A 14,122-nucleotide genomic window follows, 5' to 3' on the forward strand; every position below is an offset into this window, starting at 1 on the left:
GAGGCTTTAACCCACTGAGCCACCCAGGCGCCCCTATTTTTATTTTTTTAAATTTTATTTATTTATAAGTAATCTCTACACCCAAAGTGGGGCTCAAACTCACAATCCTGAGATCAGGAGTTGCACGCTCCAACCTTCTGAGCCAGCCAGATGCCCCTCCAAAGAATTTTTTTGTTCATAAATATTTTTTTTTCTTTTATGATTGCATTAGGATAAATACTTAGTGCTAAAACTGCTGGATATAAAGGCATATGTGCTTTTAAAGCTTTCGATGCATGTTACCAAATTGCAGTGGTTTTTTTTTTTTTCTTAGGTAATATCCTGTCTTTAGATATAAAATCAACACTTTCTGGAAACCATTAAATCATTTGCTGTTAGAGGGCATTTTGTAAGTTGTGGTAAAATATACATAACCAAAAATTTATCTTTTTATCCATTTTTAACTCCACAGTTCAGTGGCATTAAGTACATTCACAGGGTTCTACAATTACCACCACTCTTCCAAAGAATTTTTAAATAATATGTAACGAGGCCTTAAAATTATTCATACAGGTTTTACCAGTAATCCCATTAAAGAATAATTAGGAACATAGACCAGGAAAGATGCTCTATGCTGTATCATTTATAATAGCATCAAGGGTGTGTCGAGGGGCTGGCAGAAGAAAAAGGTACATGCTCATGGAGAAAGAGAGCAGTCAAGTAAATTGTGGTATATTTATATGCTCTGAAAACACAAGGGTGGACGGGTGCCTGGGTGGCTCAGTGGGTTAAAGCCTCTGCCTTTGGCTCAGGTCATGGTCCCAGGGTCTTGGGATCGAGCCCCGCATCGGGCTCTCTGCTCAGCAGGGAGCCTGCTTCCCCCTCTCTCTCTCTGCCTGCCTCTCTGCCTACTGGTGATCTCTGTCAAATAAATGAATAAAATCTTAAAAAAAAAAAAAAAAACGAGGTGGAGAGAGAGAATACTATGTTTATAACGCCTCACTGATTAGAAGAATTATAGGTTATTTCCATTTTCTTTCTATTTTTCTCTATCTTCCTTATTTTGTTTAGTAAATAAGCACAGCTCTTACCATTTTTAAAGTGGTATTTGTGGACATGGCACTAGGACAAAACCTATGACTGCTCTATCATCACATCAAATTTGGGGGAAAAAACTGTCCATCTCTTCCTCTTGCCTCTGCCCATGATGTAATTTTTATACACTTTGAGCTACTTAGTCTAGGAAAGTCTGATTGAACTTCAAAAGCCCATGCAGATTTTTGAAACTTCTGGGTTCGGCCTTGTTTCACTTTAAAAGATTTTTACTCTAAAAGATCTTTTCCCGCTCAGTGCTTGTTCAGAAGTTACATGGGATCTGCACAGAACCCTGCGTATCCTTTGGTTGTAATCTCTCACGTCAAGCTCACACGCTGCTGGATACCAGTCTTCGCATTCCTGGTCACTCTTTCCTGGACTTTCCCCGTGGTCCCCTCTGACCATCGCTGTTTCTTTCACTGCCTTCTCCGCAGCTCATTCCGGAGACTGGCCACACAGGATTGGCTTTTAGAAACCTCACCCTGGGGCGCCTGGGTGGCTCAGTGGGTTAAGCCGCTGCCTTCGGCTCGGGTCATGATCTCAGGGTCCTGGGATCGAGTCCCGCATCGGGCTCTCTGCTCAGCAGGGAGCCTGCTTCCCTCTCTCTCTCTCTGCCTGCCTCTCTGTCTACTTGTGATCTCTGTCTGTCAAATCAATAAATAAAAAACTTAAAAAAAAAAAAAAAAAAAAAAAAAAAAAAAAAAAAAAAAATTTAGAAACCTCACCCTGGACACAGTGTGAACTAAGGGCTAGAGGCGGGGAGGTCACGTAGGATCCAGGTGAGAGACGATAATGGTCTGAACTCAGCCGCAAACAGTGTGCGTGGAAAGAAGTGGAGAGACTCACACAGCACTAAGGAGATGCGACCAACAGGCTTTGGTCACTAACGGGATGGGACGAAGAAAAGAAGGTCAGTGATGAGTCCTGGGATTTTTGCCTAGGGCTGACTCCATAAGGCAGGGGTGCGATTCTCCAGCAAAGGCACAGAGAAACAGCAGCCAAGTGTTAGGGGAAAACACTCATGGTCCGCTTTAGAGCAGGTGCTGGGGCCCTAACATCTCAGAAAAAAGGGCATCCGCTGATATGTCACAGACCCTTGGAAGTGACCTACATAGAGCTGAAGTCTTACACATTATAGGCCCACCTCTGTTCATTTCAAGTGGGTGTTTTAAGAGAGGCCATTTCAATTTTTCCAACACCTATCCAAGTAGTCTCATGGACTCCCCCGGGGCCACTATCACACGCAACTAGACTGGTTACCTCTGCCTTTCAAAATAGCCCCATGCCTCCTTGCCAAGGTCATCTGTCACTTGCCCTGACACACCCCATGCTCCCATTGCACTGAATCCATCCATCCCTGAGCAGAGCCAGCCCATTCTCAACTGCACTGCTTTTCTACCAAGACTGAGCCCTCAGTATCACTTCTTCTGGGCAGCCCGACTGGGCCCTGGTAGGCCCCAGTAGGCAGCATTCCTGCTCTATCCCGTGTCCACTAAAAATAGCACTGGGTTGTCAATGCACTTAAAATTTTTTCTACCTGGACAACAGGAGCTCCTGAAAGGCAAGAACTTTTCTCGCTCACCTTTAGGTCAGAAGGCACACAGAAAACACTTGCATACATTGATGGAAAAACAGAGCCTTTGATTGAAAGTAATGTTATTAGGCCGGAAAACTGAAATCCAGAAGGGACAGAAAGATGCCTTCCGGCAGGGGTGGTGGGCACCTGGGATTCACGTCTGGCTCTTCCCCTCTCGCCTGTAGCTGATGTTAGTTGTCAATCACGCCTCTCTCTTCTGTCAGGTCTAAAGTGGGCCTCAAACATCTTTGCACTTTCTAGATAACCAAGAGCTCCACTGGAGCGCCCAACACAACTTCGTCCCCTCCCAGCGATGGGGAATTAAAGCCTTCGGCAGACTATAGTAAAGCCTCTTGTGAGGCTGCACACAATAGCTCAACCACAGACAAAAGAGAAATGTTTTTAACATGATTGGGTTCTGTCAATCTATGAAACTGCATCATTGTGTCAACAAGACAGATACAGCCTCTACCTAAGAACGAAGTACGTGAAAACTGGCATTCTTGCCCTGCTCCGAGAGCAAGACGGTCTGGTTTGTCCCCACGAAATGACGCCTGGCTCCACTACGGGAAGTAAGAGTAATGGAGACGTACTTGTTGAAGTTTATGAGGTAGAGAAAAGCAGTCCTCGGTGCCGGTCCATTCCAGTGGATGGTATAGCCCTTCTCCAGCATAAGCACCGGCTGGTACTGAGGAAAGGCAGCCTTCTGGTTAATGCCCCGGAGCACCATAGGGTAGGAGGGGTACTCATCTCGCGTGATGGTCATAGTCAGATTCTGGGTGCTCCAAGTCTGCACGTAAACCTTCAGAAAGCAATCAAGACATAAAGGGGAGAAGACTCTTAACCACAGAGAACATATGTGCTGGTAGTCCCCGGAGGAGAGGTGGGGGGCAGGGCGAGCTGGGCGAAATAGGGACTGGGGATTCAGGAGCACACTGAACCGTGATGAGCACTGAGCCACGTGTAGAATTGTTGGATCACCACCTCATACACCTAAGACTAACTGAACACTCTATGTTAACTAAACTGTAATTAAAATTAAAAACTTAAGGGGCACCTGGGTGGCTCGGGTCACGATCTCGGGGTCCTGGGATCCAGTCCCATATAGGGCTCCCTGCTCAGTGGGGGGTCTGCTTCTCCCCCTCCCTCTCGCCCTCCCCACCTCAACTCGTGCTCTCTTTCAAATAAATAAAAATCTTGCAAAAAAAATTAAAAATGAATTAAAAAAAAAAGAATTAAAGAGCAGAGAACGAAAGCTCAGATAACCTCAACAAAGATTTTCCAGCACAAAGTTCAGAGTCTCTCCTTACAGAACAGAGGTTCTGTGACCTAAGCCAGACTCAATGAATAGTAGCCAACTTCATCCTAAGTTATACGTAAAACGAAGCCAACTTAAGCGGCAATGGTAAAAACAGACCAAGCATTCCACTAGCCAAGACCTTCATCATCCATTCCTCCGCCACAGGCCGGCTTATTCATCAGAACATAAAACCTCTGTGGCTTACACAGCTTGTCAAAGAAATACCTCAGTCTGAAGAACACACATACAAAGAATCCGTAAATTAATGTGAAAACTGATACCCACCAGTCAATCTGAAAGCCTTTCCTCTAAAACAAGAGATGGAAAATTGAAATATCTTAGAGCTTTGGCTTTCAATTTTCCATGACCTACATCAGCCCAAGAAGTCCTTTTTCACCCATTCAAAAAAAAATAAATAAAATAAAAGCTATAAAGCACTTTGCAAAAACTGGAAAAAAATACATTCAACAGAGACAAATTTAAAAATCCTGAATGAATTCATTCCAGTGGCTGTGCCCCTTGCTGTGCCAAAAGGAAACCTTCTCCAAAGGCATCCTCCAAAGAACACACCTGAGAACGATTTCCTAAAACAAATCACTATCCCATAACGGAACTCTCCAGGAGGATTAAAATGCTTGCATTTAATCCACAATAGTTCTCTATTTTTCTTCCTGTCAATTCTATGGTTTTGTCCATATTGATTCCTCATGCATACAACCTGTGAGCCAGAAACACTCCCAAATCTCAGTCATGTCTGACTATTTCAGTATAGTAACACTCTTCTTTACGACACTCCTTGAAGATTTAAAATAAGGATAGGAAACATATAATTTGAGACTACCAATGGTCTTCATTTATATATATTTATTCAGTATATATTTACTTAGTATTTTATATCTATTTAGTATTTACTGTAAACATTATAATAGTATTTATTATAAAAATCATATAATAAAAATCATAATATATTATTAAAATAAAAAGTATAAAAATTTGTTATAAAAATATTTATATTTATTTAGTATATATTTATTTAGTGTTTATTTATGTACTACATATTATATCATAGTTACTACACGAACATAATATACTTATTTTTTAAAATGTTTATATTTAACCTATACTTATTATATAGATTATACAAATATAGATGTATAATTTCAAATATACGTTAAAATAACAATATAATTTTAGAACTAGGTTATAACATAAAAAATATTCTATATAATAGGATATATGTAATAGACATATCAAAATCAATCTCCTGCCTTCTTCCAAATCCAGGAAGGACAGGAAGTGACACATGTTAACTTTTTTTTTTTAAGATTTTATTTATTTATTTGAGAGCGAGAGGGAGGAAGAGAGCATAAACAAGGGGAGCAGCAGAGGCAAAGGGAGAAGCAGACTCCCCCCTGAGCAGGAAGTCCGATATGGGACTCGATCCCAGGACACTCAACCGACTGAGTCACTCAGGCGCCCCTGTAACTTAAATTCACCTTGTGTTTTCACCTTTCTTCCTAAGCCCCTTTAGCCCTTGCGTTAGCAAAGAGCTAAAATATATTCACAAATAGCCGAACAATTATTATTCCATCTTGAGATCCAGGTGCTTCTACCTTTTGCCTAAAAACATACAGTTTTATTTTGTTTCTACCTTTTACCGAAAAACATACAGTCTAAACATTATCTAAGTAACAGCAAATGACTGCAGATCTGGGCTCCCAGCCCAAATCTCAAATTCTCAGGGGAAAATTTCTGACTTGTGGTCCTACCATTCCTAGAACCTCCTAGGAAGCATTAGATGACTTACGTCTTTCTTCATCCTCCAATAAAAATTGAATTACTACTCTGCCTTGTAAGACAGGAGGATTAGATTCACATTCTCGAATACATTTGAAATCCAAAGGGTTGACAGGCACATTTATAATAATTTTCTATTTCACTGGTGAGCACATACCACTCTCAGAAAGACACACACCCATGAAATTCAACCAAACTGTAGCTACAGAAAAGAGCTAAAAGCTTTTTGGTTTTGTTTTATTTTAATTCTTGAATTTCTACAGCATCCGAGGTTAACTTAGTTTTAGCAGGCAATTCTGATTAAGAGTAAGATGAAAGGAAAAAGAAACTACATTTCAAACTACATTCTTTTCTTCTCTATTATAGTTAATTCTCCATTTTTTCCCTTGTTTTCCCCAGAACTTAGGCAAGAATAACATATCTTTTTTTCCTTATGGGAATAAGAAATCCCACAACAAAGAAGCTAATACTCCTTTAAAATTAAGCCAGAAAACTTCCTCCAATCTTTATCCCCCTGCCTAATTCTCTAATTTGGCAGACATAATGACCCTCAAAGCAAAGAATAAATCCCCCTTTCAGTGAGCACAGCGGCAGCATGGCAAGAAAACGCGGCCTAAGACTTAGGAAGCATAGCTTCTCACCCCAACTGTATCCCAAGCATATTTAACCAAGGGCAAATCATCCTACCACTCTTGGACCCACGTTTCCACTTGTTGAATTGCTCTGAAGGAGGAGAACTTGAAATAAAATTATATGAGTCCCCGATCCCTTATGAATTTTTTTTCCTTTTTCCTAAAGAAAAATCATGCTTTGGAAAGGATCAATGACACTGCAGAGCAGGAGAGCCCTCCTCCCAGAAGAGATGCTGTCAGCAGCTGGGTCGGAGTTCAGGCATCACAGTGCACAACGGCTCACCTGGGCGTAGTTCCCGCTGCAGACCACCGCGTTCCATTTGGTAATGTTCACACAGCTTGGGTGGCGGATCAGGTAGTTGTCAATTCTTCCCACATAAGCATCCTTGTAGCCTGTCACGGAGCCATCAATGTCGTGGAATATGGAGTTCTTGTCACCATCCAGCTCACAGTCTTCAAACCAGGGGCCAGGCTTTCCAAAGAAGACGTTCAGAGAGACCTGCCGGCAGTGAAAAACCAGGACATCACAATGGGAAGGTTTCTACCGTCCTGGCCGGCGTCCCCTGCAAGCACCCAAAGGCATATCCATTTCAACTGCTCAAGGTTAGAGCAGCCGAGAGTCCCAGTTCACAGTTGTCAACGATGGCACCCAATCAATCAAAGTGTTCAGTTAATTATGACATGGTTGGGCAAAAAAAAAAAAAAAAAAAAAAAGTCACAGAGCTTTGTGGAGGTCAGGTAGCTAATGTTGGTGTTTTCCTTTTTTTCCATTTAAAAAGAATTAGCTGCTCTCCAGACAAAACTAACCTTGGTAAGAGAATCAGAACAGTCGTGGGAAGGGGGAAACACACAGTCACGCATATTTGTTAAGAATACAAACTTCGGGGCACCTGGGTGGCTCAGTGGCTTAAAGCTTCTGCATTCGGCTCAGGTCATGATCCCAGGGTCCTGGGATCGAGCCCTACATCAGGCTCTCTGCTCAGCAGGGAGCCTGCTTCCTCCTCTCTCTCCCTGCCTGCCTCTCTGACTACTTGTGATCTCTGTCAAATAAATAAAAATCTTTAAAAAAAAAAAAAGAATTATAAACTTCACACTTACGGTGTGTGCATTTCCCTGCCTGCTAATTATACCTCAATTAAATAAAAATCTATTATAAATTCCATCTTCTGAGCTAGCTCATCATTTTATTTTTACATTCTCCCCAACATCAACCAAACCCAGCTCAGTCATTTTCATGTCAGGTAGAGTTAATTTAAGGCTTTTATTAAACACACAGTACACTGCTGCAAAGCAGGCTGCAGGTGACGTTTTATAGTCTTTAGCTACTTCTTATTAGTGGTAAATTATTCCCACTACGCAAGCCTCGCAGATACACCTCAAAAATGCTGGACGCCTGGGTGGCTCAGTGGGTTAAGCCTCTGCCTTCGGCTCGGGTCATGATCTCAGGGTCCTGGGATCGAGTCCCGCGTCGGGCTCTCTCTCTCTGCCTGCCTGTCTACTTGTGATCTTTCTCTGTCAAATAAATAAATAAAATCTTTAAAAAAAAAAAAAAGAATGCTTTTAAGTACTCATCACCCTCAGATGTTGTAAAATCAACCGAACATCTAAGTAATAGGCAACTCAATGAAAAATCAGTGATGTTGGGACAAGTAGCTGTAAATTCTTATTTGTAGGACCTTTTTCCCCCATTTCCCTTGTACCTTCTGTGGTTAAATCTAGGAGACGTTTAGGGCCATTTCCCACCTCTTCAGGGAGAATAAAATTGGCACTGTTCCCTTTGCAAACTGTTCCCAGGGCACCAGCACCATCAGACCCCCAGGCTGATGACCACTACCTTGAAGAGCACCAGTGAGCTATTTTTCAGAACGAATGTGTCAGGTCACTAGAAGTCTGTGTACGGAAAGGTCTATGTGGGAAATGATCTGCTAGTGTAGCCTTCCCTCTTCCCCTGGAGTCATAGGGCCAAAGAGAGAACCAGCCAACGATCCTAATTTGGACCTGGGCTCCTGTTTCATGCCTCAGCCATTCTGGAAATCTGGATACAGACTCTGGTCAAACTATCCCATGTTCTTTTTTTTTTTTTTTTTCCCCAAAGATTTTATGTATTTATTTGACAGAGATCACAAGTAGGCAGAGAGGCGGGCAGAAAGAGAAAGGGGGAAGCAGGCTCCCCACTGAGCAGAGAGGCTGATGTGAGGCTCGATCCCAGGACCCTGAGATCAGGACCTGAGCCAAATGCAGAGGCTTAACCCACTGAGCCACCCAGGCCCCCCCCCCCCATGTTCTATTTTAAGCTAGGCAACTGCAGAGTCTGCCTGTGGACAAAAATGAGAGAAATATGAGCCATTCCCCAGTTGCAGCCATTTGTGGGAGCGGTGAATGAGGAGAGACTCTCATCCCCCCAGGACCACAGTCATCTTGGAACAGGCAAGATGGAGGAGGGCAAGGTATATAATCAGACTGTCCTGTGTGCTCAGGCTCCAGAGGGCATGGATGAAGGTACTAAGAAAACAATTTCTGTGGGCTACTGTGCTGTAAACAATTATTTCTCAGTCTTCTTTGCAGTCTTCATAAAAACCTCCCAACAGTTTGTACCTGTATCTGTCTTATACCATCCCAGTACTCCTCTTCTTTCCCATCCTTTTATCCCCTGGTTCTCCAGAAGAACAAGCCCCAGACAAGTAAAATACCAGGAACAACTCAGTTCTCCTCATAGATGATCACAGTGAACTTCCCCAAATCCTATATCCTGGTGCTCCTCTGACACTCTCCGATCCCCATGCCGTGTCATCACTTTAAGCCATGGTCCCTTCCGAGGTATTGCATGAAGGTCAAAAATACCTCAGGTCACATGGGACTTCTGTTCTCACCTTGAACCCGATGGAACAGTATGCATGGAATTAGGAGTCTCTCCTGCATCTACTTCTCCTCCCAGTTGTAAAGACTCATCACGAATACTTGGTGTTTTTGTCTTTGGGAATGATCTATCCCCGACCCTCCCACCATGTTCACTGCACAGATACCATAAGGACATACTTACATGTGGACCAAACTTCACGAGGGAGATGTTATTCCTGGGGGTTATCTGCCAGGGATTCTTCATAAGGAAGCCAATAGCGCTGGTGTACCTATCTGGCGTGGGCACGTATTTTTTGAAGGTACACCTGGTTAGATGAATGGGCCCGTCATAAATCTGAAAACCTCTGATGGGGAAAGTCCTGTTGAAACATGAGATTTTGTTTAACGCACATGGGCCCCTCCCTTCACGCACATGTTTGTTTTATAAACACTGTTGAATCTCCCGGACACACTAAGTACAATTCTAGGATCCAGTGGAACCAAGATACGATCCCTGCTCGAATGAAACGCATACTGTGGTGGGAGAGGCAAAGAGAAAAACAAAAGGTAATTTCAGCTAGTAAGTGTTGTGGGGGCAGTGACACACAATACTACGACAGATTGGGGTGAGAGACGTGCTCTTTGGGACAGAATGGAGGCCTCTACGAAGATGTGACATTTCCCGCTTGAATCAACCCAGTTAAGACCTTTTTTTTGGGAACTCATACACTTTCCCTTTGGTTCCAAAACCTCTGGCAAGAGAACAAAAGACAAATCCGTAGCTTTCACAGAGAGAACCTCCTTTCAAGCCACTAAATGACGGTAATAAAATGAAATGATACGCTTGAAAGTATAAAAGTGTAAATTCTCAAGGCTTACTATGTCAGAGGGGCTGGCTGGAGTGAGAAATTCAGTTTATTCATTTTCCTCCCTTCTGTTCAAACACAAGCCCCTTAACCTACTAATCATATATCATTAATCATAATTAAGGTACAAAACCCGTAATATTCTGGACCCCTTAGGTGTCTACTCTGTTAAAATTCTTTAATGGCACTGCCGAGGATTTCTACAGCAACTTTACTTTACAACATGGCAGCGTTTTACAGCAAAAGCCTACATGCTGGCAAGGGATGAAATCACCTGGTTAAAAAAATCTATGCATCTCGATGCATTTCTGAGGAGAGATCCCCAAATGGTTCTCTCACATAGAAAAAGTTGTCAAGACACAATAAAACAAAGGCTGGATCCAGGGACCAAGGAGGAGTCTTTGTTTTGGAAAAGCCTCCTTCGCAAGGAAGCAGTGAGCATTTTGAAATAAAACTGGAGGCCACATAACGTATGTATGATTCTCGAGTCAGTATTTCGCACACCTGAAACGTAATACTTTAAGTCGACTATACTTCAGTTAAAAACAGAGAGAGAGACAAGAAAAAGAAGAAGAAACTGAAGGCTTCGTAAAATAAAAAAGGACGGAGCTGGCCGCCATCATACTACCACCAAACGCCAACAGCCATTTTTGGTGACACGTCAGAAGAGACAGGTACAGCGTAGAACACTCCGACAGGCACGGACCGTGCAGAAGGCCGACTCACAGGATCCTAATCCCACCCCAGCCACGTTCAGTAAGCTCCTCATTTATAAAGCAGGATAATGACAGGACCTACCTCACTGGGCTTTGCAAGGATTAAGCGGAGAATGGAGTACTTAGAACGCGGCCTGACACATCATCAGCATTTAATAAATGTTAGCTATTAAATATCCATGAAGTTTCTTTCCCAGTGGCTTCCACACAGTCTGGCCAACAGGAGTGCTAGACAGAGCGAAGCTTATAATGGCATTCAAGACTTCCCAACGACCAGCACAAGGGGAGTGGAAGCAAGCTCACTCTTTGCCAGAAGCTAGTAAAGTCCATTTGGCCCTCAAAGCCAGCAGTCCATTGGGCCCATCCCCCTGACCTATCCTAGCCCAATGACCTATGGTGCACAACTTTAAGGGGACTGCTGCTTGATAACTTCTGACAGTAGCTCTAATGTGAGACCTTTAGAACATGAGTTTTTCTCTATTTTTCTCACGAGGAAAACAAGGACGATTCCAAACTGTGTCTCAGAACCAAGGTATGGATTAATTAGTTAGTAGCTCCCTAAAAGCTCCAAAGAATCATTCTGGGGTAAATACTATTTTAATGACTCTGTGATTATTTTGACAGAAAATGTGCCAAGAGTCTCCTCCACGCAGCTGAAACACTCGTAATTATATGGGCTGTGGTCAGGGCTTGAGTCAGCTTTGGCAACTGCCCACTCTTATTTTCTAGGACTCTTTGCAATAGGTTATTTCCTTTTTCCAGTGGCTATTTCTGCAAACCAACCTCACAGATGGAGGCAAAAGTGACCTCATGTCATAGTTTACAGTTTGGCCAACTTTCTGTGGCTCAAGAAAGAAGAAAACAAAAACATCAGCAGCTTTTATCAGGCCTCATGCAAGGAATGAAAAATGAGATAGATAGCTTCCTTCGTTTAAACAACTGATAATGAAATCTATAAAGCGTTCGATCGTTAATGCTCCAGAATTCCAGAAGATACTATACACAACTGTAATAGCAAGAACACCAAAAATAATAGTAGTGGTAATTAGATAAGATGGGAAGAACTGCACGGTGGGAACCAATCCACCCAGGATTACTAAAGAAGCTTCCATAAGGGTTGGGTTTTCATTTGTTGTTCAGATATAACCGTCCGCCGATAAAGCAATGCTTACCTGTTCCGAGGCAGGGTCCGGGGCTTCTGGTCTATCCCTCCAATGCCCACATACTTGTTCTGACCACCCTGGAAGCCGTAATTCCTGCTCTCCCCGACAAAGAGAGACTCGGATACCTCCTGGCTGGAGCCTTCATCACTTGGGAAGCTTCCATCGCTGTGAAAATGAGCATAAACATTACCCTCCCCTTGCCAGGAGATTTAAATCGACTCTCAGATAAATAGCTGGGGGCGTCTGGGTGGCTCGGTCGGTTAGGCGTCTGCCTTCAACTCAGACAATGACCCCAGGGTTCTGGGATCAAGTCCCAGTGTCACGCTCCCTGCTCAATGGGGAGCCTGCTTCTTCCTCTACCTGCTACTCTCACACAAGGGGTGTCTCTCCTTGAGACAAATAAATAAATAAAATCTTAAAAAAAAAAAAAAAGCAAGTTACAGCTGAAAAAGCTAGTTTTCAAAGCAGTCAGGAGCTTTTTCAAATACCTATTATCAAATCATCAAAAAGTCCTTCTAAACTGTAAGCATACCTCATAGAAATCAATACGTGGTTTGTGGCGTAAACACACGAAATTGCATTTCACAGCAATGATGGGTGAGTTTAGTCTCAAGCAACAGCACTGCACATAGGAGAATGAACCTGCCATGAATGTAACAGTTCACGGGCAAGCAGGTTCACGACAGCAGCCAAAATAACTGTCCCATAAAAAGTTCAGGTATTAGAGATCACTGCAAAGTTAGACCGGCTTCGAAGAAAGAGGTTATTTAATATGTTCCCAACTGTTATTTCCTTCTTCTCAAGTGTTTTCTTCTCCTTGTTGTTTTTTTTTAAAAAGATTTCATTTATTTATTTGACAAAGAGAGAACACAAAAAGGGGGAATGGCAAGCAGAGGGAGAGGGAGAGGCAGATTTCCTGCTGAGTGGAGAGCCCTGATGTGGGACTCGATCCTAGGACCCCGGGATCATGACCTGAGCCAAAGGCAGATGCTTAACTGACTGAGCCACCCAGGCACCCCTCAAGTGTTTTCTTCCAAATAAAAAATATGACGGGCCTACCTTTCTATGGAATTCCAGCTATATTAACCTCCAACTTTGATACAAATTCTATTAATTAAGAAAAATGTATTTTTGTCCCTCTAGTGGTATCAGGAAGTGGGTGCTGTTTTGTTGTTGTTTTTTTCTTTAATGTTAATACAATAATAGAACACTCTTATGTCCCATCAAGTAAAAACAAAAACAAATACCCAGGCTATTGTACCTTATAGCTTTAAAATAATCGAGGAAGTATTTCCAAAGTGATTACAAACCTGGCAAAGGTCAGCCCTATTCCATTATCTGCAAATCTGTAAGAGAAGAGAATAAAAGAACATTTAATTTACCATCTCATGTAACAAGAGATCATTTCTCTCAGTATTCAAGTTTTAGGAAATCCAGAAGCTTCCAATAATGCTTACTCTCCAAGACCACAGAAAGCATCTCGCTTCCCAGCAGCTAAACGCACAGGCTCCACAGAGAAGGTACCCGGTTCAAATCCCAGCTTTGCCAATTACTGGCTGCGGGAACCTGCGTGACCTTGCATGACCTTGGGCAAATGACTCGGACCGACTCTCCCTCAGTTTGCTCAGCTACAAGTTGAAGCAATAACATAACCCTGCTCGGGGCGCCTGGGTGGCTCAGTGGGTTAAGCCGCTGCCTTCGGCTCAGGTCATGATCTCAGGGTCCTGGAATCGAGTCCCGCATCGGGCTCTCTGCTCGGCAGGGAGCCTGCTTCCCCCCGCCCTTCCTCTCTCTCTGCCTGCCTCTCTGCCTACCTGTGATCTCTCTCTGTCGAATAAATAAATAAAAATCTTTAAAAAAAAAAAAAAAAAAAAAACATAACCCTGCTCATCAGAGTTGATGAGGGCATTAAACATCCTAATTAATTCTAACCCTTCAAAACAGTGCCTGGCACAGAGGAAGCAGCCTGTCAGTGTGACCTGTCACTGTTATTTTCATAATTATTTTTTAAACAATTAGATCGTAACATCCTCTTCAAATTTTTCAACACTAATACCTAAGCTACTTCTACAGACTTCGTACAAAATTAATGTTTTTGCACCACGAAAGTCAGAGGTGATGGTAAAATGCCAAGGAGCTAACATGAGTGCCAGCCAGAAA

General features: G+C 42.8%; 1 protein-coding gene across 5 annotated transcripts in view; it reads right to left on the reverse strand.

Moving 5' to 3' along the window:
• Positions 1 to 14,122, reverse strand: part of CEMIP2 (cell migration inducing hyaluronidase 2) — an 86,872-nt gene that overhangs the window by 14,462 nt on the left and 58,288 nt on the right. For 3 of the 5 annotated variants that reach the window (XM_032866620.1, XM_032866621.1, XM_032866619.1), the window contains 5 exons: positions 13,273 to 13,308; positions 11,972 to 12,127; positions 9,420 to 9,597; positions 6,663 to 6,878; positions 3,244 to 3,452 (listed from right to left, as the gene is read on the reverse strand). In XM_032866620.1, coding sequence (XP_032722511.1) covers positions 3,244 to 3,452; positions 6,663 to 6,878; positions 9,420 to 9,597; positions 11,972 to 12,127; positions 13,273 to 13,308 — 795 coding nt within the window. The remainder of the gene's footprint in view (positions 1 to 3,243; positions 3,453 to 6,662; positions 6,879 to 9,419; positions 9,598 to 11,971; positions 12,128 to 13,272; positions 13,309 to 14,122) is intronic. The other 2 variants (XM_032866624.1, XM_032866622.1) reach the window with 1 other exon arrangement.

The sequence above is a fragment of the Lontra canadensis genome, unplaced genomic scaffold (genome assembly GCF_010015895.1).
Source record: "Lontra canadensis isolate GAN:19392208 unplaced genomic scaffold, GSC_riverotter_1.0 scaffold31, whole genome shotgun sequence".
Classification (NCBI taxonomy): Eukaryota; Metazoa; Chordata; class Mammalia; order Carnivora; family Mustelidae; genus Lontra; species Lontra canadensis.